Here is a 22,321-nt window from a genome sequence, read left to right on the forward strand (position 1 = left end):
GTCCTTCTTTGTGTGTTTCTCCTCTCCTACTTTGTTTTTTTCTTTATTATTCTTTTTTTCATTCAATAATAAAATATCTGGTCAGATGTTAGAAAGTCATTGTAATAAAATAATGACATTTAAATGATGAAGTTATGAATCATTAGCCGCTTAGAAGCAGAAACAATATAAGAAGAGCCAATATCAATAGAGTAGAAACACTCTTCTACCTACATGGTCTGTTTACACTAAGACATAAGACATACCACTACACATGCAAAGCTCATACATGAGGACCGATTAGCTGAAAAAGAAACAATAATAATTAACAATAGAATAAAGACGAGATTAAAAACCTTTCAATCAAACCTGTCAGAATGTAAAATGCATAAATTCGTCAATGAGAGATGAACCTGTGTGAACTCTACAGGAGGTCAAAGTGTGATGTGTACTATATATATAAATACAGATATGAACATATTGTGTCTGTGCTGCAGGGGTGGAGGAGGGCCGGCGCTACACAGAGAAGACGGTCAGTAAACACTCCGACATGATGGAGGCCATCAGGAAGCTGAGTGACGGGCTGATGGAGCTGGAGAAGAAACTGAAGGTGGTGTTCCCACACTGACGCTAAAGAGACTTCATGTTGACTGTTGTTTGATAAGATCAACTGATTATTGACTGTTTACACACTGATGTCAAAGCTGCAGAGTCTCAGTCAGCAGAATGAAGAAGAAGAGATCCATGAGGAGGAAGAGAAAGAGAGGAAGATGAAGGAAAACAGAAAGATGAAGAAGGAGCAGAATGATAACCGCTGCTCACAGGAGGCCGACATGGTAAACACGACACAACAACTACAAGAAATAAATATAACCAAGAGCTGCCTTCAGGCTGCTAATAACAATATTATGAGTGTTAAATCATAATCAGCTCCTCTGAATCTGTCCTTTCAGTATGAGCTGAAGGAAACAGGCCACACCCCCGAACTGACCGCCGAGCATGATGGGAAGGAGCCTCCTGTGAAGAGGCAGAGCGCAGCCAATAGGAAGCCTCCGTTACAGAAGAGCCGCAGTCAGGAGGCAGACAGGCAGACTGACAGCCGGTACACCGGATTATATTATTAATACCAATAACCACAATAATCACAGCGATATGTCACAACCACACACATGAAACTGCTGCTGGTGGATCAGCAGCGCCAGTGGGCCCATCAACATTGCACCAAATGCATCATGTCGATGTTTCATGTGCTGGTGGCGCTACATGAATACTCACCACAGTGGTTTTTTATCCTCTGGGACTGACGATCACCTAAAAGAAGTGGAACAAGTGAAAGTGATGCTTCTTGTGTTCTGTATTCGTGGAACAGAATCTGTATTTAATGGTTCTCGTGTCGTCTCCTTCAGACAACAGTCTCACAGCGAGAAGCCCGCCTCCTCCTACCGCTCCTCCCACTCCTTCAGCCTCTCCTGCTCGCCGGTGGAGCCCAACCGGCGAGTCCACGCCATAAACAGCCAATCGCAGCCTGCCGCCACTGTCCCGCAGGCCACGCCCCCTCCCTATGTGATTGGCCCAACGTTCTCTGACATCCAGAGGGAGTTTCAGAAGAAGGAGAAACGAGTGGTCTCGAACATGACGACGCTTCAGGTTAATCCTCAGAGTTCATTACACGTGTGGTGTCCCTCAGGGGTCCAATGTAGATCCTCTTTTATTGTCCGTTTACATGCTGCACAAAATAAAGCCGCTAACGAGAACAATACGGGGTTCTTTGGCATAGAAGAACATTTGTTAGTTTCCAGAACCCAACCTAATTGGTTATACCAAAAAGCTCCTGTGAAAGGTTCCACCCAGAACCCACTATGAGCGATTCTTCAAATAACGCTTTTATAATGTAATCGTTCCACCGAGAATCATCCGTAGAGGTTCCATGCAGAACCTTTCCACCTTCAATGGGAGCTAACAAGAACCCACCCAGGCGGTTCTACCGAGAACCCTTTAATATTTTATTACAAGGGTTTCATCTAGAACCAGGTAGTCCTACAAAGAACATTTGAAAAACCCTTTTTTCACGAAAAAGGTCCCATGGAAGTGAATAGTTCTGTGTAGAACTTCAACTATTCAGAAAGAACCCTTCAGAGTGTATTTCAAGCTCACGAAATCCCTGCTTTAGGCCTGTATCTTCAGATTGTAGCCCGACTCTTCAGATAAGTCTGAACTCTTATTTGTCCCCCTACTCACTTGCTGCTGAGACCTCCTTGATCCTTTGACAATGAGCAGTATACAGTATGTACATGTTTTTACCCAGGATGCATCTGCGGGACACCTGACCGAGACACAGCTCCAGCAACAGGAAGTGATGACCGATGATTCTTTTTCCAATGATGAATACGATTGTGCGTCACCTGACGACATTTCCCTGCCGCCGCTGGCAGAGACACCAGAGTCCTACATGGTCCAGTCGGACGTAGAGGAGGGCTTTTGTTTCAGTTCCCACAGCGTCCACATCAGCCACTCCAGCCACCAGCTAGATCACAGCAGTACTGGTACTGCTACTGGTGCAGCCCGACAACGGAGAGAGTCCAGCCAGACAGAGAGCTGTCCGACTCCTCCAAACAGCCGGCACAGCAGCACCAGGTCTGTATCAGGACAGATCCCAGAACACAACAAGGTCACTTTGCATGATGTTGTGATTCTGGACACCTTTTGGTCGATACTAGAGGTGCAACCGATCACTAAGATCAAGGTTCGGATCGGATCAGCACAAAAGAAAAAAGGAAGCAAATGTAACTCATAATGTTTCTTTGCCGCTCATATTAATTATTAATTATCCGTATTTACAACAGCTGGTCTACGTGGATCCAGACCTTGTTTTTTTTAACTGCTCTGAAGTCCATAAAAACCTCCAAATGTTATACTTTTACTTTTTATAGGTTTTTTTTCATATAGTCACAGAATTTAGAGGAGATCAGAGACTATAAAACAACATAAATTCTGTCCTGGTCTCATATTTTACTAAATCTCGGTGGATAGCGATCGTCTGTAAAGCTCTGTTAAACTACTTGTCAATACCCAGCACTACTACAGTATAATCTAATATTAACGCTCGACGGGAGGCAGGAGAAGGACAGTGAGGACATGCACCAGCAGTCACAGGACAGGTGTCTTGGTATGAGTTGGTTCCTATTGTGTGTGTTACAGGTTCAGAGCAGAGTCCAGTTCATTCGTCCAGAGTCCACTGACGGTTCCTGCTCAGAGTCTCCTCACCAGCACCCTGTGCAGCATCCTGAAGACTGGAAAGACCAGCACAGCCAACGCCCCGCAGAGTAATGACCTGTCTCTGGGCGTCTCTGAACCTGGCTTCTCCTCTAGATTTCACCATGAGAGCGACCCTCCAGACAGTTGTTCCAACAAGGACCACGATGTCCCTGAGAAGAGGAGCCCCTCGCACACTGATCCCTTATTAAAGGAGCCCAACAGTCAGTACAATCCGCCCCAGATAAGAGCATGTATCCAGGGTAAAATCACCCAACATGTGGCATCCAAAGATGAGACCTTGCCACAGACTGATCCCAATCCCCAGGTTGCAGAGCTCAATCAAAGCTGTTGTCCTCAGCCCTTTGATGGTCCAGACAGGGATCTCCACAAAGACAACCCTCCTCCACAAGACACCGGGTTCCTCAAATGCAGCACTACTTTTTCTCACTACCTAACCGATTCTGACAGTGACCTCCATCAGGACATGAAATCCTCCAGACCGAGCAAAGAAACCTCCATAGTCTCCAAACCTCAAAGCGACAGCCCAGTCATCCAGCAGAGCAGTTTCTTCTCCCTTTCAGACAGTCAGTGCCTCTCACCTCAGAGCGAGACCTTGCCACAGAACAATCTGGTCCCCCAGCCGGTCACAGACCCTGTTCTCCACCAAGACAGAACCATTGGGCTCCTCAAATCCTGTGCACCTTGCATCCCAACCACCCCAACCACCCCAACCCTTTCTCAGGACAGAGATGTTTGCCGGTCTAACCTGGATTCAAGGAGTGGCTTTGATCAGGATGCACCTTCCTCCCAAACCAGCAAAGAGACGTCCTCAGTCATCACGCCCCAAAGCAGCAGCTTAACCACAGCCACGACTGTCAAGCAGTCCGTCTTCTGCCAGGCCTTCCCTCCAAACAGTCACTGCACCTTAGCACAGACTGGCATTAATCTCAGGTCCCAACAAGACAGCCTCTTCTCCCAGAGTGGTGGAGCTCTACCTGAGGTCCATGCCCCTGTTCTTGCAGAGCCAAACAGCATCAGCAACATCAGTTTATCCAGCAGCAATAGATTCAGCAGCGAGCAGAGCCACCAGACAGTCTACTCATTCCACGAGTCCTTGACCTCCAGCTGTACCCAGCAGTGTGTGCATGACCCTGGCATGACCCCCATCAAGCCCACGGCACCTCCTCCACCCGAACCACAGACCCAGGCTTTGGCTCCGCAGGCTAATCTGCATGTCACCCCCCTTTCCTCTCCACTCCATCTACTAACTCCAGACCAAGACCCAAATATTTGTCAGCCCGTGGCCATCCGTGAGGAGATCAGGCTTACCCCTCAGATCCAAGGGCCTCCTTTTCCTGCTCCTCCTCCCCGGGCCCAGGCAGAGTCTCTTCCTCAGGGAAAAGCCTCTAAACCCGTCCCTCCCTGCTTCACAAGGCCCCTGTCGAGAGCCACCATCATGGAGGGCTCTCCAGTGACGCTAGAGGTGGAGGTGACGGGAGACCCAGAGCCCAGGCTCACCTGGTGGGTAGCTTACAACCAGCTTCACAATAACACACAACCTTTATAAGATCATTAATACACTGCTCACTTCGAGGCACCCCTCACACCTGCATTAACACATGCTTCACATTTGTCTTTGGGTTCTTACCCATCTGCTTCTTTTGTTGTTTTGCGTTTCAATTAAATAATTAATTTCCCGTCAGCTGCATTAGTGAAGTAAACCTGCACCACATTCAGCCCACCTTCAGGATAGATGAGTGACCAGGGATCAGCCAGGACTATGATGCAGGTGTAGCAGTGTGTTCAAACGCAACGCTAATGTTCATGTCGCATTCCTCAGGAGTTTTATCCACATAGTAATACTAATTCTCAACACTTGAGCATCACTAGCTCCGACTAATCTGAATTTATAGCGACATAGCCATGCTTCTTACACGAAACTGCACTAACTTTAGCTAGCGAGTGCTAACTAATGTTATCTTATGTTAGGATTCCAGTGGTACAATTTATTTTCATCCACAGTTCAACTCCAAATCTCTGCAAGCTGATTGGTTAATCAAAATGCTAAAAACATCTGAAATGTATCTAAAAGACAATAACCTTCATTTAGACCTTCAGTTTTTAATTTAGATGTTTTTTTAGAGTGACATTTTAACGCGTGTTAATGTTATATTGTAGTTTGATATAATCGTCACTCTAAATCACTGGTGGATTTTTACTTTAATAATTATTATTTGGAGCTTTAATGGTTTACGGCGTCTGCTGCACGACTACGTCCTCTTTTTAGAAACGGCTACGACCTCTTTTAAGAGAAGGCTACGACCTCTTTTAAGAGAAGGCTACGTCCTCTTTTTAGAAACGGCTACGACCTCTTTTAAGAGAAGGCTACGACTTCTTTTAAGAGAAGGCTACGTCCTCTTTTTAGAAACGGCTACGACCTCTTTTAAGAGAAGGCTACGACCTCTTTTAAGAGAAGGCTACGACCTCTTTTAAGAGACGGCTACGTCCTCTTTTAAGAGACGGCTACGTCCTCTTTTAAGAGAAGGCTACGACCTCTTTTAAGAAAAGGCTACGACCTCTTTTAAGAGAAGGCTACGTCCTCTTTTAAGAGAAGGCTACGTCCTCTTTTAAGAGAAGGCTACGACCTCTTTTAAGAAAAGGCTACGACCTCTTTTAAGAGAAGGCTACGTCCTCTTTTAAGAGAAGGCTACGTCCTCGTTTAAGAGACGGCTACGTCGTCTTTTAAGAGACGACTACGTCGTCTTTTTAGAGACGGCTACGTCGTCTTTTAAGAGAAGGCTACGACCTCTTTTAAGAAAAGGCTACGACCTCTTTTAAGAGAAGGCTACGTCCTCTTTTAAGAAAAGGCTACGACCTCTTTTAAGAGACGACTACGTCCTCTTTTCAGAGACGGCTACGTCCTCTTCAGAGACGACAACGTCCTCTTTTCAGAGACCGTCTGTGGTTCTAAGGTCTCGCTTTCTTTCTGCAGTTCTACCAACAAGTCTGATCTCAGAGAAAATAAACCCATAAGAGGAAGAGGAAAGCGCTTCCGTTTTCCCCAGTAGCTTTTACTAGTTAGGGTTCGTCATGTGATCTGAGGATCTGTGCGCTGTCTTGACTTCCTGTCATCATGGTCGCTTCAGGTGTAAAGGTGGAGAGGCGCTGCTTCCCTGCGAGGACAGGAAACACTTCCTGTTCATCCCGGAGGCCTCGGACTCTGATGACGTGTTGAACGAGCCAGTTGGCGATGAAGATGATGAAGATGATGAGTGGCTGCTGGCTCAGGTGTTTGACATCATCAGTATCGACTGGCACACCTGGTTCGGTACGCTGTGTGCTCTGCTGTGGCTGATCTACCTGATTCTACTGTGATGAGTCCGTATTGATCTGGTACTTGAAGACCTGGAACCTAGATCCATCCACAACCTGTACCTGAAGAACCTTCAAGGTTCTACAGTCTACCTTGTGTCCTAACTTTGTATTTGTAGAGAGGTTTTCCCATAAAGTCCTGCAGAAATGTTGCATTTCTGTAGTCCAACAGGAAGTCATCATGAGTCTGTAGTCCAACAGGAAGTCATCATGAGTCTGTAGTCCAACAGGAAGTCATCATGAGTCTGTAGTCCAAGAGGAAGTCATCATGTGTCTGTAGTCCAAGAGGAAGTCATCATGTGTCTGTAGTCCAACAAGAAGTCATCATGAGTCTGTAGTCCAAGAGGAAGTCATCATGTGTCTGTAGTCCAACAGGAAGTCATCATGAGTCTGTAGTCCAACAGGAAGTCATCATGTGTCTGTAGTCCAACAGGAAGTCATCATGAGTCTGTAGTCCAACAGGAAGTCATCATGAGTCTGTAGTCCAAGAGGAAGTCATCATGTGTCTGTAGTCCAACAGGAAGTCATCATGTGTCTGTAGTCCAAGAGGAAGTCATCATGTGTGTGTAGTCCAACAGGAAGTCATCATGAGTCTGTAGTCCAAGAGGAAGTCATCATGTGTCTGTAGTCCAACAGGAAGTCATCATGTGTCTGTAGTCCAAGAGGAAGTCATCATGTGTCTGTAGTCCAACAGGAAGTCATCATGAGTCTGTAGTCCAAGAGGAAGTCATCATGTGTCTGTAGTCCAACAGGAAGTCATCATGTGTCTGTAGTCCAAGAGGAAGTCATCATGTGTCTGTAGTCCAAGAGGAAGTCATCATGTGTCTGTAGTCCAACAGGAAGTCATCATGTGTCTGTAGTCCAACGGGAAGTCATCATCTGTCTGTAGTCCAACGGGAAGTCATCATGAGTCTGTAGTCCAACAGGAAGTCACCATGAGTCTGTAGTCCAACAGGAAGTCACCATGAGTCTGTAGTCCAACGGGAAGTCATCATGAGTCTGTAGTCCAACGGGAAGTCACCATGAGTCTGTAGTCCAACAGGAAGTCACCATGAGTCTGTAGTCCAACAGGAAGTCACCATGAGTCTGTAGTCCAACAGGAAGTCATCGTGTGTCTGTAGTCCAACAGGAAGTCATCGTGTGTCTGTAGTCCAACAGGAAGTCATCGTGTGTCTGTAGTCCAACAGGAAGTCATCGTGTGTCTGTAGTCCAACGGGAAGTCATCGTGTGTCTGTAGTCCAACAGGAAGCCATCGTGTGTCTGTAGTCCAACGGGAAGCCATTGTGTGTCTGTAGTCCAACAGGAAGTCATCGTGTGTCTGTAGTCCAACAGGAAGTCATTGTGTGTCTGTAGTCCACCAGGAAGTCATCGTGTGTCTGTAGTCCAACAGAAAGTCATCATGTGTCTGTAGTCCAACAGGAAGTCATCATGTGGCTGAACACTAAGATGAATTATTGATTAGTTTATTACTGTAAAAATATCAGTCTTGATGAATAATCCTAATTACTACTGTTATTGATTGCAGCAGTTCTCATCTCATGATATAACCCGGTTTCATATGTAGAAAAGAAGTGTTCAATAAAATCACGTTGTTGTGTTTATGTGTTATTTATTGTTACTTATTTCTCCTTAATATATCTGTTAATTTCAGAGCTTATGTGATTTAAATACCATTATATTTTATAGTTTAAATATGATGAAATTAAAACAGCACATTGTTGTTGCATTAGAGGTTTTTGTTCTACGTCTCATGTTTCTGGATGCTTTCCTTGGAAATAATAACAGAATCATACATGAGATGTGATCTGTATGTATTAATTCTTACAACCTTTTCTGACCTTTAATTTGCACAGTAACTGCATTAATCAAATAAAACATATTTTAAAGAATGTTTTCACACATTGAATCGGCTGTAACAGCTGTTACAGCTGAAATCAATCGGCTTAAATTAGTTAATTATTCTTTTTGACATAATATTATTTATTATTGTTTCCCAACTCAGACACGTGACCGTGGTTCCAGGTGTGACGTCGGCACACTGTGACATCAGCACGTGACTCCGTGACGGTACGCTTTGGTAACGTTAGCTCCGCAAATCATGGGGAACCAGACAAAACATTGTTTCTCACCTGTTATCCAGCGGTTTATGTCTTCATGGGGGTTCTCGTGACCCCGCACATGTCTGCTTCAATCCAGCAGCGACATGGTGTCTCTCTGGAAGCAGGCCGGCGTTTAAAGCCGTGATTTACACAGCGCGCCGCCGACGAGCTAGCGCGGTTAGCCAGCGAGCTAGCCTGCTAACGGTTAGCCAGCTAGCTAAACGTTAGATTCGCCCGGGAAAACGGATCAATGAAATGTCTTTGACCGGCTGCGGACCGGAAGTACGCGAGACGCTTTAACAGGAGGTACCAACCCTGAGGTAAAGCACACAAGTATTATCAGTTTATGTAGCTAAGTACACAAGTTTTATCAGCTTTATGTGGGTAAAGTACACAAGTATTATCAGCTTTATGTAGGTAAGTACACAAGTATTATCAGCTTTATGTGGGTAAAGTACACAAGTATTATCAGCTTTATGTAGGTAAGTACACAAGTGTTATCAGCTTTATGTGGGTAAAGTACACAATTATTATCAGCTTTATGTGGGTAAAGTACACAATTATTATCAGCTTTATGTGGGTAAAGTACACAATTATTATCAGCTTTATGTAGGTAAAGTACACAATTATTATCAGCTTTATGTGGGTAAAGTACACAATTATTATCAGCTTTATGTGGGTAAAGTACACAATTATTATCAGCTTTATGTAGGTAAAGTACACAATTATTATCAGCTTTATGTGGGTAAAGTACACAATTATTATCAGCTTTATGTGGGTAAAGTACACAATTATTATCAGCTTTATGTAGGTAAAGTACACAATTATTATCAGCTTTATGTGGGTAAAGTACACAATTATTATCAGCTTTATGTAGGTAAAGTACACAAGTATTATCAGCTTTATGTAGGTAAAATGCACAAATATTATCAGCTTTATGTAGGTAAAATGCACAAATATCAGCTTTATGCAACATTAGATAAAGTACACAAGTATATCAGTTTTATGTAGTTAAGTACACAAGTATATCAGTTTTATGTAGTTGAGTACACAAGTATTATCAGCTTTATGTAACATTAGGTAATTACACAAGTATATGAGTTTTATGTAGTTAAGTACACAAGTATTATCAGCTTCATGTAGTTAAGTATCCGTAGTAAAAGTACACACGTATATAAGCTTTTCCAGTACAGTACTAACTCCGCTCTGAAGGCCCAGACTTGTGTGACCACGCCCCCTCCATGATGCCCTGCTGGCTGACCAATGGCAGCCGTTGTGTGACCTCAGGCCTGTATAAAGCCCCTCCCCCATGATGTCCTGCTGACCAATGGCAGCCGTACTGTGACCTCAGGGCTGTACAAAGCCCCTCCCCCATGATGCCCTGCTGACCAATGGCAGCCGGTGTGTGACCTCAGGGCCATATAAAGGCCCCGCCCCCGGCCGCAGAGTCAGCGTTCCCAGCCTGGACGCCTCGGCTGGAGAACTGCTGTCAGGAGAAGCAAGACTACAGCACCGACTGTGGTTTTGTTTTTCCGTGCTTCGGTTCTTCGCAGCCTTGCCGGTTCTCCGGTTCTCCGTCTGGACTTTGGGACTAAACTTTGTGGATAAAGAGACTTCTGGTGGAGAGAAGAACGACGCTCCTTCGGGCAGCGAAGGCATCCTTGTGGAGACAAGTAAGTGTTGATGTAGTGTGATGAAAAGCAGCAGCTGATGGACACGCACGCACACACACACACGCACAACTCACTGACACACACTCACTGACACACACACACTAAGACACACTGAAACACACATACTGATACACACACACAGACACACTGACACACAATGATACACACACATATACACACACACTGACACAAACACACACTGACACACAGACTCACACACTCTCACACATACAGACACACTGACACACACACACACATACAGACACATACAGACACACACAGACACACACACTCACACACAGCCTCACACACAGACACACACACAGCCACAGACTCCCACCAGACTCCATTCATTTTTTCAGTGTTTTAAGGCGTGTGCGGGTAGCGGGCGTCCCAGAATAGCCTGATAGCGTCCCGGTGGCTGATGTCTTTTTAAGGGAATCAGCCGGCCAGATATCAGTTGCTGTGCTATGTGCACATGGAGCTGTCAGTCAGGTGTGTGGTATTTATAGAGCGCTGTGTGTTTGATAAGCTGCTGTCGCACACACGTCACCGTGCTGCTGGAGGGTCTGAGCAGCTGCTGGGTTAGGGTTCTTATTTTTAGGGTTCAGAGTCAACCTGCAGCTGTCGTCTTATTGTGAAAGGTCCACTTCCTCTTCAGGACCAGAACCCTCACACCTCCTGTAGAACCACATCAGTACATGCCTTTGAGACACCTTCTGTCCTCCTCACACTTAGTTTTTTATTACCTCAGTAACTTCAGCACATTCGACAACTTTTATATAAAGACCAAACAATAAAGACCATTTTAAATAGTTCCAATATGTTTACACAAATATTATTCCATAGTGTTTAAGCCCTCTGTTACATGTAAAAGCGTGACTTTAGTCATAGAGAGACATGGGTAAAGATTATTAATGTTATTGCTGATATTATTAATGTTTACTGCAGATCATGGAACTAGTTCATGTAATCTACAACAATGCATATTTAATAAGACTAAAAGTACTCATGTTTTAGCCGTCATGTGACCTGGTGGGGCGTTCAGGCACCCCTGAAACCAGACGACTTTCTACATTTAAAACCCGTCATCATCCAAATTAAATAGATTTTGAGGTATTTGACTTTCCTTTTATTTGGAGTAATTAATACATCTATTGATGAATTAAGGTGGTTTTAAAGGATTTTAATGATATTTTAAGGGATTCTTAGTTATTCAGATTTGTGGGCTCAATTAATGGGCCAATAAATGTCATATCTTAAGGCTTATTATGAGATATTTAATGTGTAGAATCAACCAGGGACAACCATTACAGTACAGACAGACGAGTACAGACAAACCCAGATGGGTCCAACCAGGTCCAACCCAGTTCTACTAGAGCTGCTAGAGGGCACCTGATCGATCAATATATATATGTATGTATGTATGTATGTATGTATGTATGTATGTATGTATGTATGTATATATATATATATATATATATGTATATATATATATGTATGACCAATGGCAGCCGGTGTGTGACCTCAGGGCCGTATAAAGGCCCTGAGGTCTTAATACGTATAAAGGCCCTGAGGTCTTTATACGTATAAAGGCCCTGTGGTCTTTATACGTATAAAGGCCCTGTGGTCTTTATACGTATAAAGGCCCTGAGGTCTTAATACGTATAAAGGCCCTGAGGTCTTTATACGTATAAAGGCCCTGTGGTCTTTATACGTATAAAGGCCCTGAGGTCTTTATACGTATAAAGGCCCTGAGGTCTTTATACGTATAAAGGCCCTGAGGTCTTTATACGTATAAAGGCCCTGAGGTCTTAATGAAAAAACCTCATTACACTGAAGCTTCTGTCAGAACTCCTGAAGTAAACTCACTGTCTCAGAAGTATCAGGTAACCAGCTTAAAGGTTCAGACCAGGCCAATCTCTACTGGTCTCTACTGGTCTCTACTGGTCTCTACTGGCCTCTACTGGCCTCTACTGGTCTCTCGTGACTGTTGGCAGAAAAGTGTATTTATGCTTACTCAGTGACTGTTTCACTGTTCCATTCAGACTTCTCTTACTGTCTGGTTATTCCTACACTCTGATGGCCATGAGGGGATCTGTGTGTGTTTGTGTGAAACAACGAGCAGTTCCATTGTTACCGCGTCCTGCCGAGGCCGATGTGAAGTCGTGGTGGTGGATGAAGCCGTGAAGTCGTCGTGGTGGCCTGGGTGTATTGATCACCTTCAGCTATTTCAGAGAGCAGTGCTTCCCTCATTCTGAGAGCAGTGCTGGACATGCAGTTCATCTCTCACGTTGTGCTGACTCTGCTTCTGCCAAGAATAAATGTTCCGGTTTTCATGCTTTTACTCAGAGCGGTCCAGTGAATTTTTCTAACAGACACGTTTAGTGGGGACCAACAGACGTGTTGCTCAAGGACACGCCGGCAGTTTACCGTTTTGTAGTGTCAACACGTTATAGTGTTTACAGTATTTTATACTTTTATAGTGTTTAAAGTATTTTAGTGTAAAACAGTATTTTATAGCATATACAGTAATTTATAGTGTTTTAAACTTTTAAAATATTTACAATATTGTATTGTGTTTACAGTATTTTTGTAGTGTTTACAGTATTTTATAGCGTTTTACACTTTTGTGGTGTTTACAGTATTTTGTAGTATTTTTAGTGTTCTACACTATTGTATTGGGTTTACAGTATTTTATAGTGTTTATTGTGTTTTATAGTATTTCATAGTATTTTTAGTGTTCTACAATATTTTATGGTATTTTTAGTGTTCTACAATATTTTATAGTATTTTTAGTGTTCTATAGTATTTCATGTGTTCTACACTAATGTATAGTTTTCATAGTATTTTTTACCATTCTTTGTATTATAGTGTTTATAGTATTTTAGCGTTATTGCATTTCATAGCGTTTATCAAATTCTATAGCGTTTATCATATTCTACGGCGTTTAGCGCATTTTATAGTGTTTATCACATTTTATAGTGTTTATCGTATTTTATAGTGTTTATCATATTTCATAGTATTTATCACATTTTATTTCGTTTATCGTATTTTATTTCGTTTATCGAATTCTATAGTGTTTAGCGCATTTCGAAGCGTTTATTGTATTTTATAGTGTTTATTGTATTTTATAGCGTTTATCACGTTTTATAAAGTTTATTATATTTTACAGTGTTTTCAGTATTTTTAGGTTTTTACAGTTTAATAACTGTGTGAATAAATAAATCCTACACATTATTGTTATTATTATTATTATTATTATTATTATATAACAGGCAGGAGTGAACCAGTTTTGTTCTGACAGTTTGTTTGTTTGTCTGTCTGCAGGGTGCCGACCAACATGTCGACACAGGCGCCGACGTTCACGCAGCCGCTGCAGAGCGTCGTGGCACTAGAGGGTAGTGCTGCGACGTTCCAGGCTCAAGTTAGTGGTAAGACAACACCTGCTCAGAAGAGACGCTGTGGAGGCATTGTGTTACTGTCATTGTGTTACTGTCATTGTGTTACTGTCATTGTGTTACTGTGGTGCAGGCATTGTGTTACTGTCATTTTGTTACTGTCATTGTGTTACTGTCATTGTGTTACTGTGGTGCAGGCATTGTGTTACTGTCATTTTGTTACTGTCATTGTGTTACTGTCATTGTGTTACTGTGATGCAGGCATTGTGTTACTGTCATTGTGTTCCAGTCCATGTGGTCCAGTCCATGTGGTCCAGTCCTTGTGTTACAGTCCTTGTGGTCCAGTCCTTGTGGTCCGGTCCTTGTGGTCCAGTCCTTGTGTTACAGTCCTTGTGGTCCAGTCCTTGTGTTACAGTCCTTGTGTTACAGTCCTTGTGGTCCAGTCCTTGTGTTACAGTCCTTGTGTTACAGTCCTTGTGGTCCAGTCCTTGTGGTACAGTCCTTGTGGTCCAGTCCTTGTGGTACAGTCCTTGTGGTCCAGTCCTTGTGTTACAGTCCTTGTGGTCCAGTCCTTGTGGTACAGTCCTTGTGTTACAGTCCATGTGGTCCAGTCCTTGTGGTCCAGTCCTTGTGTTACAGTCCTTGTGTTACAGTCCATGTGGTCCAGTCCTTGTGGTCCAGTCCTTGTGGTCCAGTCCTTGTGGTACAGTCTTTGTGGTCCAGTCCTTACGTTACAGTCCATGTGGTCCAGTCCTTGTCGTACAGTCTTTGTGGTCCAGTCCTTGTGTTACAGTCCTTGTGTTACAGTCCTTGTGGTCCAGTCCTTGCGTTACAGTCTTTGTGGTCCAGTCCTTACGTTACAGTCCTTGCGTTACAGTCCATGTGGTCCAGTCCATGTGGTCCAGTCCTTGTGTTACAGTCCTTGTGTTACAGTCCTTGTTGTCCAGTCCTTGTGTTACAGTCCTTGTTGTCCAGTCCTTGTGGTCCAGTCCTTGCGTTACAGTCTTTGTGGTCCAGTCCTTACGTTACAGTCCTTGCGTTACAGTCCATGTGGTCCAGTGCATGTGGTCCAGTGCATGTGGTCCAGTCCTTGTGTTACAGTCCTTGTTGTCCAGTCCCTGTGGGCCAGTCCTTGTGTTACAGTCCTTGTGGTCCAGTCCTTGTGGTCCAGTCCTTGCGTTACAGTCTTTGTGGTCCAGTCCTTGCGTTACAGTCCTTGCGTTACAGTCCATGTGGTCCAGTCCTTGCGTTACAGTCCTTGCGTTACAGTCCATGTGGTCCAATCCTTGTGGTCCAGTCCTTGCGTTACAGTCCATGTGGTCCAGTCCTTGTGTTACAGTCCTTGTGGCAGAGGCTACATGGTGTCATGGTCTCATACCTCGGGCCACCTAGAGTTCTGTCCTGGACTCAAACCTTGAGAGGGATATGAGTCCTCAGCGTTCCAGGACCTCTGGGTTCTCTGACAGCGAGCTGTGGTTCCTCTCTCCTCTGCAGGTTCTCCAGTTCCTGAGGTGAGCTGGTTCCGTGATGGCCAGGTTCTTTCCGCTGCCGTTTTGCCCGGCATTCAGATCTCGTTCAGCGATGGCCGCGCTGTCCTGATGATCCCTGCGGTGACCGCCGCACACAGCGGGAGGTTTTCTGTCAGAGCCACCAACGGAGCTGGACAAGCCACGAGCACCGCCGAACTCCTTGTTACAGGTGAGACGCAGGTACAGGGACAGGGACAGGTGAGACGCAGGTAGAGGGACAGGGACAGGTGAGACGCAGGTAGAGGGACAGGGACAGGTGAGACGCAGGTAGAGGGACAGGGACAGGTGAGACGCAGGTACAGGGACAGGGACAGGTGAGACGCAGGTAGAGGGACAGGGACAGTTGAGACGCAGGTACAAGTACAGGGACAGGGACAGGTGAGACGCAGGTAGAGGGACAGGGACAGGTGAGACGCAGGTACAAGTACAGGGACAGGTGAGACGCAGGTACAGGGACAGGTGACACAGGGACAGGGACAGGTGAGACGCGCAAAACAACCACAAGTCCGTAAAATAACATCAGAGAGACATGAAAACAACCACAAAGAGATGTAAAACAGTCACAAAGAGACATCAAATAACTTCAAAAAGACATAAAAAGAACCACTAAGAGACGTTAAACAACATCAAAGAGACGTAAAAAGGATATCAAAGAGTCAACATAATAATAATAATAACAATAATACTATTTTAAAGTTACGAAAGAGAATAATCTCATCGTTGCTCTCTTTAGTTAAACTTCAGTGTGGATGTGTGTCTCTCAGCGAGGGGCGTGGCCTGTTACTTAATCGGGCGGTAAAACCAATATAGACGCAGCTGTTGCAGCATAACTTTCCTTAAGAGGAATCTCAAGTTTAAGAAGCGATTAACAAGTTGAACCAGGAAGGAAGATCACGTTTAAAACTAGCTTTATTACGTGAAAGAGGGTTCTTCTCTCTTCTCATTTTGGGTCTCCATCTTCTCAACGTCTCGTCGTGTTTAAAGTAACCGCATCTGAATTGGCTGGTTCATGGATTCTTTAGAGCTCTAACTATGCAAACATGTCGTAGTAAAACCAGCCCGACGAGACGCTTCTTCCTCTGTCGCCGCAGCCGAGACGGCGCCTCCGAACTTCCTCCAAAGGCTGCAGAGCTCCACGGTGAGACAGGGCAGCCAGGTGAAGCTGGACGTCCGAGTCTCCGGCATCCCGACGCCCACCGTGAAGTTCTACAGAGAGGGAGCCGAGATCCAGAGCTCGGCCGACTTCGGGCTCCTCCAGGAGGGAGACTTGTACAGTCTGCTGATCGCTGAGGCCTTCCCAGAGGATTCTGGGACGTATTCTGTGACCGCCACCAACAGCAGTGGACGCGCCACCTCCACCTCCGAGCTGCTGGTTCAGGGTGAGCGTTTGAAGCTTCAAGATGAATCCTGTTGAGACGTTCCAGCGTGTTTTTAACCGGTGTGTGTTTGTGCTTCAGGGGAAGAAGCCGTGCCGATGAAGAAAACCAAGACTATCATGTCCACGACCCAGATGTCTGCGTCTAAGATGTTTCCGTCCCAGATGTCTGCATCCCAGATGGCCCAGATGTCTGCATCCCAGATGGCCCAGATGTCCCAGATGTCTGCATCTCAGATGTCCCAGATGTCCCAGATGTCTGCATCTCAGATGTCCCAGATGTCTGCATCTCAGATGTCCCAGATGTCTGCATCTCAGATGGCTCAGATGTCCCAGATGTCTGCGTCCCAGATGTCTGCATCCCAGATGTCTGCATCCCAGATGTCTGCATCCCAGATGTCCCAGATGTCTGCATCCCAGACCAGAGTGCAGAGGGTGAGACGCATCTGCTCTGTCTTCACGTTTACTTCCTGTTTCCTGTCAAACGTCACAGCTGTTTTTAAGTACAGTTGCTCACTCCGACCCTCCGATCAGGAAGCAGTTTCAGGGTGTTTTGTGTCTCCGGTCGCATGTTTCTCTTCCTGTTCTCGATAAAGAAACTATAATAAATATAATCTATAAAGTCCTGCTCCTCTCTGGAAAGGGAACCATCTAGAAGTGGAGAACTAGAACACGGCTTTAGTGCAGAATAACTCTGTTGTTATATTGTAGATCTAATCGAGAGGTCTATGTTCACCTCCCTTCAGAAGGTGGAGTCCAGCTTCCAGACCTCCGGCGTGATGGAGATGCATGTGGAAGGAGGAGCGATGGCTCAGCACCTGGCTCATAAGACCCCGCCCCGGGTTCCTCCGAAGCCCGCCTCCAAGTCCCCGTCCTCCGCCGTGTCCAAGGTGGCAGCCGGACGGCAGCAGTCTCCTTCACCGGTCCGCCATGTGAAGGGGCCGACGCCCACACCTGTCAGGTAGGGCCGGACCCTGAGAACAGACCCCGAACGACCTGACCCCGAACGACCAGACCTTCAACGACCCGACCCCGAATAACCTGACCCCCAACGACCCGACCCCCAACGACCCGACCCCCAACGACCTGACCCTCAGAACAGACCCTGAACGACCAGAATAGAACTCTGAAAGTTCTCTTGGTGTCGCGTGTGTCCTCTGCAGACCCGTCTCCCCCGCCAGCAGACTGTCCGTGTCCCCAATCAGACCAGTGAAGTCTCCCATCATGACCAGGAAGCAGGTGAGAGCGCTCAGCAGCAGCTCAGGTAGAGGCCTCCCTAGTCCCGCCCCCTCCCCCTGACCCTCGCTGTTGCTCCTGCAGCTCGCTGCGTCTGCCGAGGTCCTGCCCCCGTGGAAGCAGGGGGGCTATGAGTCCGAGGCCATCTACGCCAGTATGATCAGTAAGACCAGTGTGACCAGTAAGACCAGTGTGACCAGCGCCAGCGCCACCCAGCTTCACACGGAGAAGCAGTGGGAGCAGCAGGTCAGCGGCGCCAGAGAGGTGAGCAGGGGCCATTTATTTATATATAAATGTGTGTGTGTGGCGGGCGGTGGATTTTGTAGCTACGCCTGCTGTTTAACAGCTGATGACAGCTCAAGGTGCATTAGCGTCACCTACTGCTGCACCACCTACTGCTGCAGTACCATCTATATATATATATATATATATATATAGATATATATATATATATATATATATATATATCTCTATATATATATATCTATATATATATATATATATATATATATATATATATATATATATATATATATATATATATATATATATATATATATATATAGAGAGATATATATATAGATATATATATATATATATATATATATTTTTTTTTTTTTACACAAATCACCACTAAAGCAAAGTAAATAGTTGATGATCAATGTTTGAGTTCATTACAAATATTCTGCTTAATAATCGTGATTCAGTGACGTTTCCTTGTACGGCGGTACAAGTACAACACACTAAGTACACCACAGTACAAGTACACCACATGATTTCATGACTTCTTGACCTTGTGATTTCATGACCTCATGATGTCCTGACCTCTTGACCCCATGACCTCGTGACCTTGTGACCTCTTGGCCTCGTACCATCGTCACCTCTTGGCCTTGTGACCTCTTGACCTCATGACCTCATGACCTCTTGACCTCTTGGCCTCATTGGTGGTTGGTTGGGTCCCTGTCCCGGTCCCCTGGTGGCTCCCTGCAGGCCTCCTGGTGGCGTGTTGAGCTCTGTGCTGGTCTGTGTGTCTTCAGGCTGAGGGGGGGGTGAAAGCCGAGGCGGTGGCCACGGTGGTGGCCGCCGTGGACCTCGCTCGTGTGCGTCGGCCCGTGCAGGCGGAGGGCGGCGTGGCCAAAGACGAGGAAGCTGCAGAGATAAAGACACAACAGGAAGAGAAACACGTTGTCGCATTGAAAACACTTCCTGCCGAACCGCCGGCAGCCGCCGCGAGCTCCGAGCAGCGCAGGGCCCAGGTCTCTCAGGTGTCCCAGGTGTCCCAGGTCTCTCAGGTGTCCCAGGTGTCCCGGGTGGCCCAAGTGGCCCAGGTCTCTCAGGTCGGAGGACTTACCTTCAGATATGATGTCTGACTGTAAGAGTCTGGCTTTTCTTAACCGCTCCATGAACTCTGTTGCTCACTTTAGATTCAGAGAGCGACAGAATCTTCTGCCGCGGCCTCGTCTCCGGCTCCACATTTCACAGTTTCTAAAGTTTCAGTCCCAAAGCATGAGCCGAGCCCTGAGGTAAGAGGAGCAGCCGAGCCTCCAGCTCCTCATCCCTCTAACCAGCCGCCTCCACGTGTTCTGTGTGATTCATTTCATAACACCACGTTATACTCATGTACTCTACTCAGGGAGTCAAGCTGCTCCTTCATCTCCTCCTTTCTATTTATGTTTCAATGATCTTATTTTATATATTTGATCAAAATAGTTTCTTATCAGATTTACCAGAATAAATGTATTAATTTATTAGTATAGTTTCAATTTATCCAAGAACTGAATATATTATATTATTCTATTTTTATATATGTATATATATATATAGTGTGTTCATCTCTTGAAATATAAGTACATTTCATCCCTTCAGCCTCTTGTGGCCAGAATGAGCATTACAAGAAGATAATTTACATCCAGCTCAGAAAATGAATCTCCAGAATAATTCTTCTGGAAAACGTTTTCTGTGTTCTGTTAGTGCTTCACAATGTCTCCCAGGCAGAAACATAATGCTGAACACATCACTGCATTGCGCGTGCTGGGGTCGTCTCTTAGTGGTTGGTGGGTGCTGCTTGTGGTCCACTGGGAGCAGCTGGTTCAGGACGACTGGACCTCAGGCGCTTAACGTTGTTCTCGTTGGCTTGGTCAGGTGTCCATCGCCGGCTCCGCTATCGCCGTTCTGCAGAAAGAGTTGTCCTGCTCCGCTGCCAGAAAGATCATCAAGCCCGTGAAGTCTCCCAGTCCGTCTCGCAGGGCGGTGGCGGTGGAGGCGCGCTCGCCAGCGGAGCCCCTCCCCCCGCCGTTCAGAGACGCCAGGCCTCAGCCTGAGTCCCAGGCGGGCCGAGCTTATGCCGTGAGTGAGGAGGAGTTTGAGGACTGGGAGCCTCAGGTTGGTCCACCTTCCTCTCGACCTCCCTTCGCTTTCCCTGATTTAACCCCGTGTGGACTGTCACCTGCGTTCCTTTCTCTTCACCGTAACGCGGCAGCCAACACGCTGCCTTCATCCTCCTCACGAAGAATCCTCCTCATCCTCTCCCTGTCTCCACCCGTTGACCTCCATCTCTCTTCCCCTCAGCAGGGTTTTATCTGTTCTAACAGCTTCACTCCTCCATCCTCACAGAACTCCACCGCTAACAAACTCCTCCTGGTTTCACACTTTGACTCCTGTCGCTCTTCTCTTCAGGAGGCGGCTGCCGTTCCCACCAGAGCTCAGGAGCCCGTCGTTCCTCCCACTCTCATTGCTGTGAGTACTTCCTGTTTCCTTTGAATTAAAAGATAATCACTGTCATAAAGACAAGAGGTGTAATCAGGTATATCGTAGAACTGAAGACATTTTGAAGGATTCTGAAGGTGTATGGATGGATGGATGAGATGGATGAGATGGATGGGTGGATAGATAGATGGACGTAAGGTTTTTTTCAAAGTAGCAAGTAAGTAACAAATATTGGGATGTACTTGATAGATGCAATACTAAGATGATATATAAAAGCTTAAGAAGACATATGAAATGGTAAGAAGTCTTATGAAGACTTATGAAAGGGTAAGAAGTCTTATGAAGACTTATGAAAGGGTAAGAAGTCTTATGAAGACTTATGAATGGGTAAGAAGTCTTATGAAGACGTATGAAAGGGTAAGAAGTCTTAAGAAGACGTATGAAAGGGTAAGAAGTCTTAAGAAGACTTATGAAAGGGTAAGAAGTCTTAAGAAGACGTATGAAAGGGTAAGAAGTCTTAAGAAGACGTATGAAAGGGTAAGAAGTCTTAAGAAGACGTATGAAAGGGTAAGAAGTCTTAAGAAGACGTATGAAAGGGTAAGAAGTCTTAAGAAGACGTATGAAAGGGTAAGAAGTCTTAAGAAGACGTATGAAAGGGTAAGAGTACTTAGGAGGACGTATGAAGGGGTAGGCAGGTATCTGAAAGCGTCTCCGATTCTCCGTTCAGGGCCTGAAGAACACAAACGTGACGGAGGGCGAGTCGGTGACCCTGGAGTGCCAGATCAGCGGTCACCCCACGCCCGTTATCCTGTGGTTCAGAGAGGACTACAAGATCGAGAGCTCCATCGACTTCCAGATAAGTTACATGAGCGGATTCGCCCGGCTGGTGATCCGCGAGGCGTTCGCCGAAGACAGCGGACGTTTCACCTGCACCGCCACCAGCGAGGCGGGAACCGTCAGCACCTCCTGCTACCTGCTGGTCAAAGGTAACCTTCACTGTGGACTGAACTTAGGACGCAACGGGTATCAGGATAAACGCTTCAATTATTCTTTTCAGGCTGAGAAACTGATTTCAGGGTTTCTTTGTCATAGTTTAGTGCCTATTGAACAGATGAAACACTGAATGTGGGCTTAGATTAATATAAATAGATGGCATCAGGCATCAAACTGTTGCTGCTTCCTCTCAAAGCTGCTTTTCTCTGTTTAGTGTCAGAGGAGATTGAAAGCAGAGAGGAAACCACGATTGTCACAGAAGCTGCAATCGCTCAGCAGAAGAGGTGAGACGTAAAGGTCTGATGTGTTGAACCACGCTGATCTAAAGACATGTTGCTGACAGAGCCGTTGCTTTCCTCCAGCGTCGTGATGGAGGCGAAGGAGCAGACGGTGGTGGAGGTGACTTCAGGAGAGGCCGCCGCTCCGTTCTTCATCAGGAAGCCCAGCGTCCAGAAGCTGGTGGAGGGAGGCGGCGTGGTCTTCCACTGCCAGGTCGGAGGAAACCCCAGACCTCACGTCATCTGGAAGAAGAGCGGCATCCCGCTCACCACCGGATACAGGTACGCTCTCGGAGGGCACAGGTACGCTCTCAGAGGGTACTTCAAGTACTTTCGGTACAACTGGAATATTCACATTTGAAGATGATTTAGTAATTTTACTCTCAGAAGGAGGTTTAGTTACTTTACTGATTAATGATCGTGGG

At 45.8% G+C, this 22,321-nt stretch overlaps 2 protein-coding genes across 18 annotated transcripts in view; both read left to right on the top strand.

Moving 5' to 3' along the window:
* The window catches only part of ccdc141 (coiled-coil domain containing 141), a 23,571-nt gene extending 15,382 nt beyond the window's left edge, over positions 1-8,189 (top strand). For 2 of the 3 annotated variants that reach the window (XM_068601509.1, XM_068601511.1), the window contains 7 exons: positions 477-589; positions 684-815; positions 933-1,081; positions 1,386-1,626; positions 2,285-2,613; positions 3,178-4,755; positions 6,381-8,189. In XM_068601509.1, the coding sequence (XP_068457610.1) occupies positions 477-589; positions 684-815; positions 933-1,081; positions 1,386-1,626; positions 2,285-2,613; positions 3,178-4,755; positions 6,381-6,609 (2,771 nt within the window). In that variant the 3' untranslated portion in view covers positions 6,610-8,189. The remainder of the gene's footprint in view (positions 1-476; positions 590-683; positions 816-932; positions 1,082-1,385; positions 1,627-2,284; positions 2,614-3,177; positions 4,756-6,380) is intronic. The other variant, XM_068601510.1, reaches the window with a different exon arrangement.
* A 1,957-nt stretch (positions 8,190-10,146) lies between these two features.
* The window catches only part of ttn.2 (titin, tandem duplicate 2), a 186,723-nt gene continuing 174,548 nt past the window's right edge, over positions 10,147-22,321 (top strand). For all 15 annotated transcript variants that reach the window (XM_068601489.1, XM_068601493.1, XM_068601496.1 and 12 more), the window contains exons 1-12: positions 10,147-10,378; positions 13,709-13,812; positions 15,274-15,477; positions 16,400-16,687; positions 16,766-17,118; positions 17,430-17,644; positions 17,847-17,922; positions 18,004-18,183; positions 20,596-20,655; positions 21,353-21,611; positions 21,833-21,902; positions 21,981-22,178. In XM_068601489.1, coding sequence (XP_068457590.1) covers positions 13,722-13,812; positions 15,274-15,477; positions 16,400-16,687; positions 16,766-17,118; positions 17,430-17,644; positions 17,847-17,922; positions 18,004-18,183; positions 20,596-20,655; positions 21,353-21,611; positions 21,833-21,902; positions 21,981-22,178 — 1,994 coding nt within the window. In that variant the 5' untranslated portion in view covers positions 10,147-10,378; positions 13,709-13,721. The remainder of the gene's footprint in view (positions 10,379-13,708; positions 13,813-15,273; positions 15,478-16,399; positions 16,688-16,765; positions 17,119-17,429; positions 17,645-17,846; positions 17,923-18,003; positions 18,184-20,595; positions 20,656-21,352; positions 21,612-21,832; positions 21,903-21,980; positions 22,179-22,321) is intronic.

Source organism: Clinocottus analis, unplaced genomic scaffold (genome assembly GCF_023055335.1).
Source record: "Clinocottus analis isolate CAN_PGR_092001 unplaced genomic scaffold, fCliAna1.0.p SCAF_50, whole genome shotgun sequence".
Lineage (NCBI taxonomy): Eukaryota > Metazoa > Chordata > Actinopteri > Perciformes > Cottidae > Clinocottus > Clinocottus analis.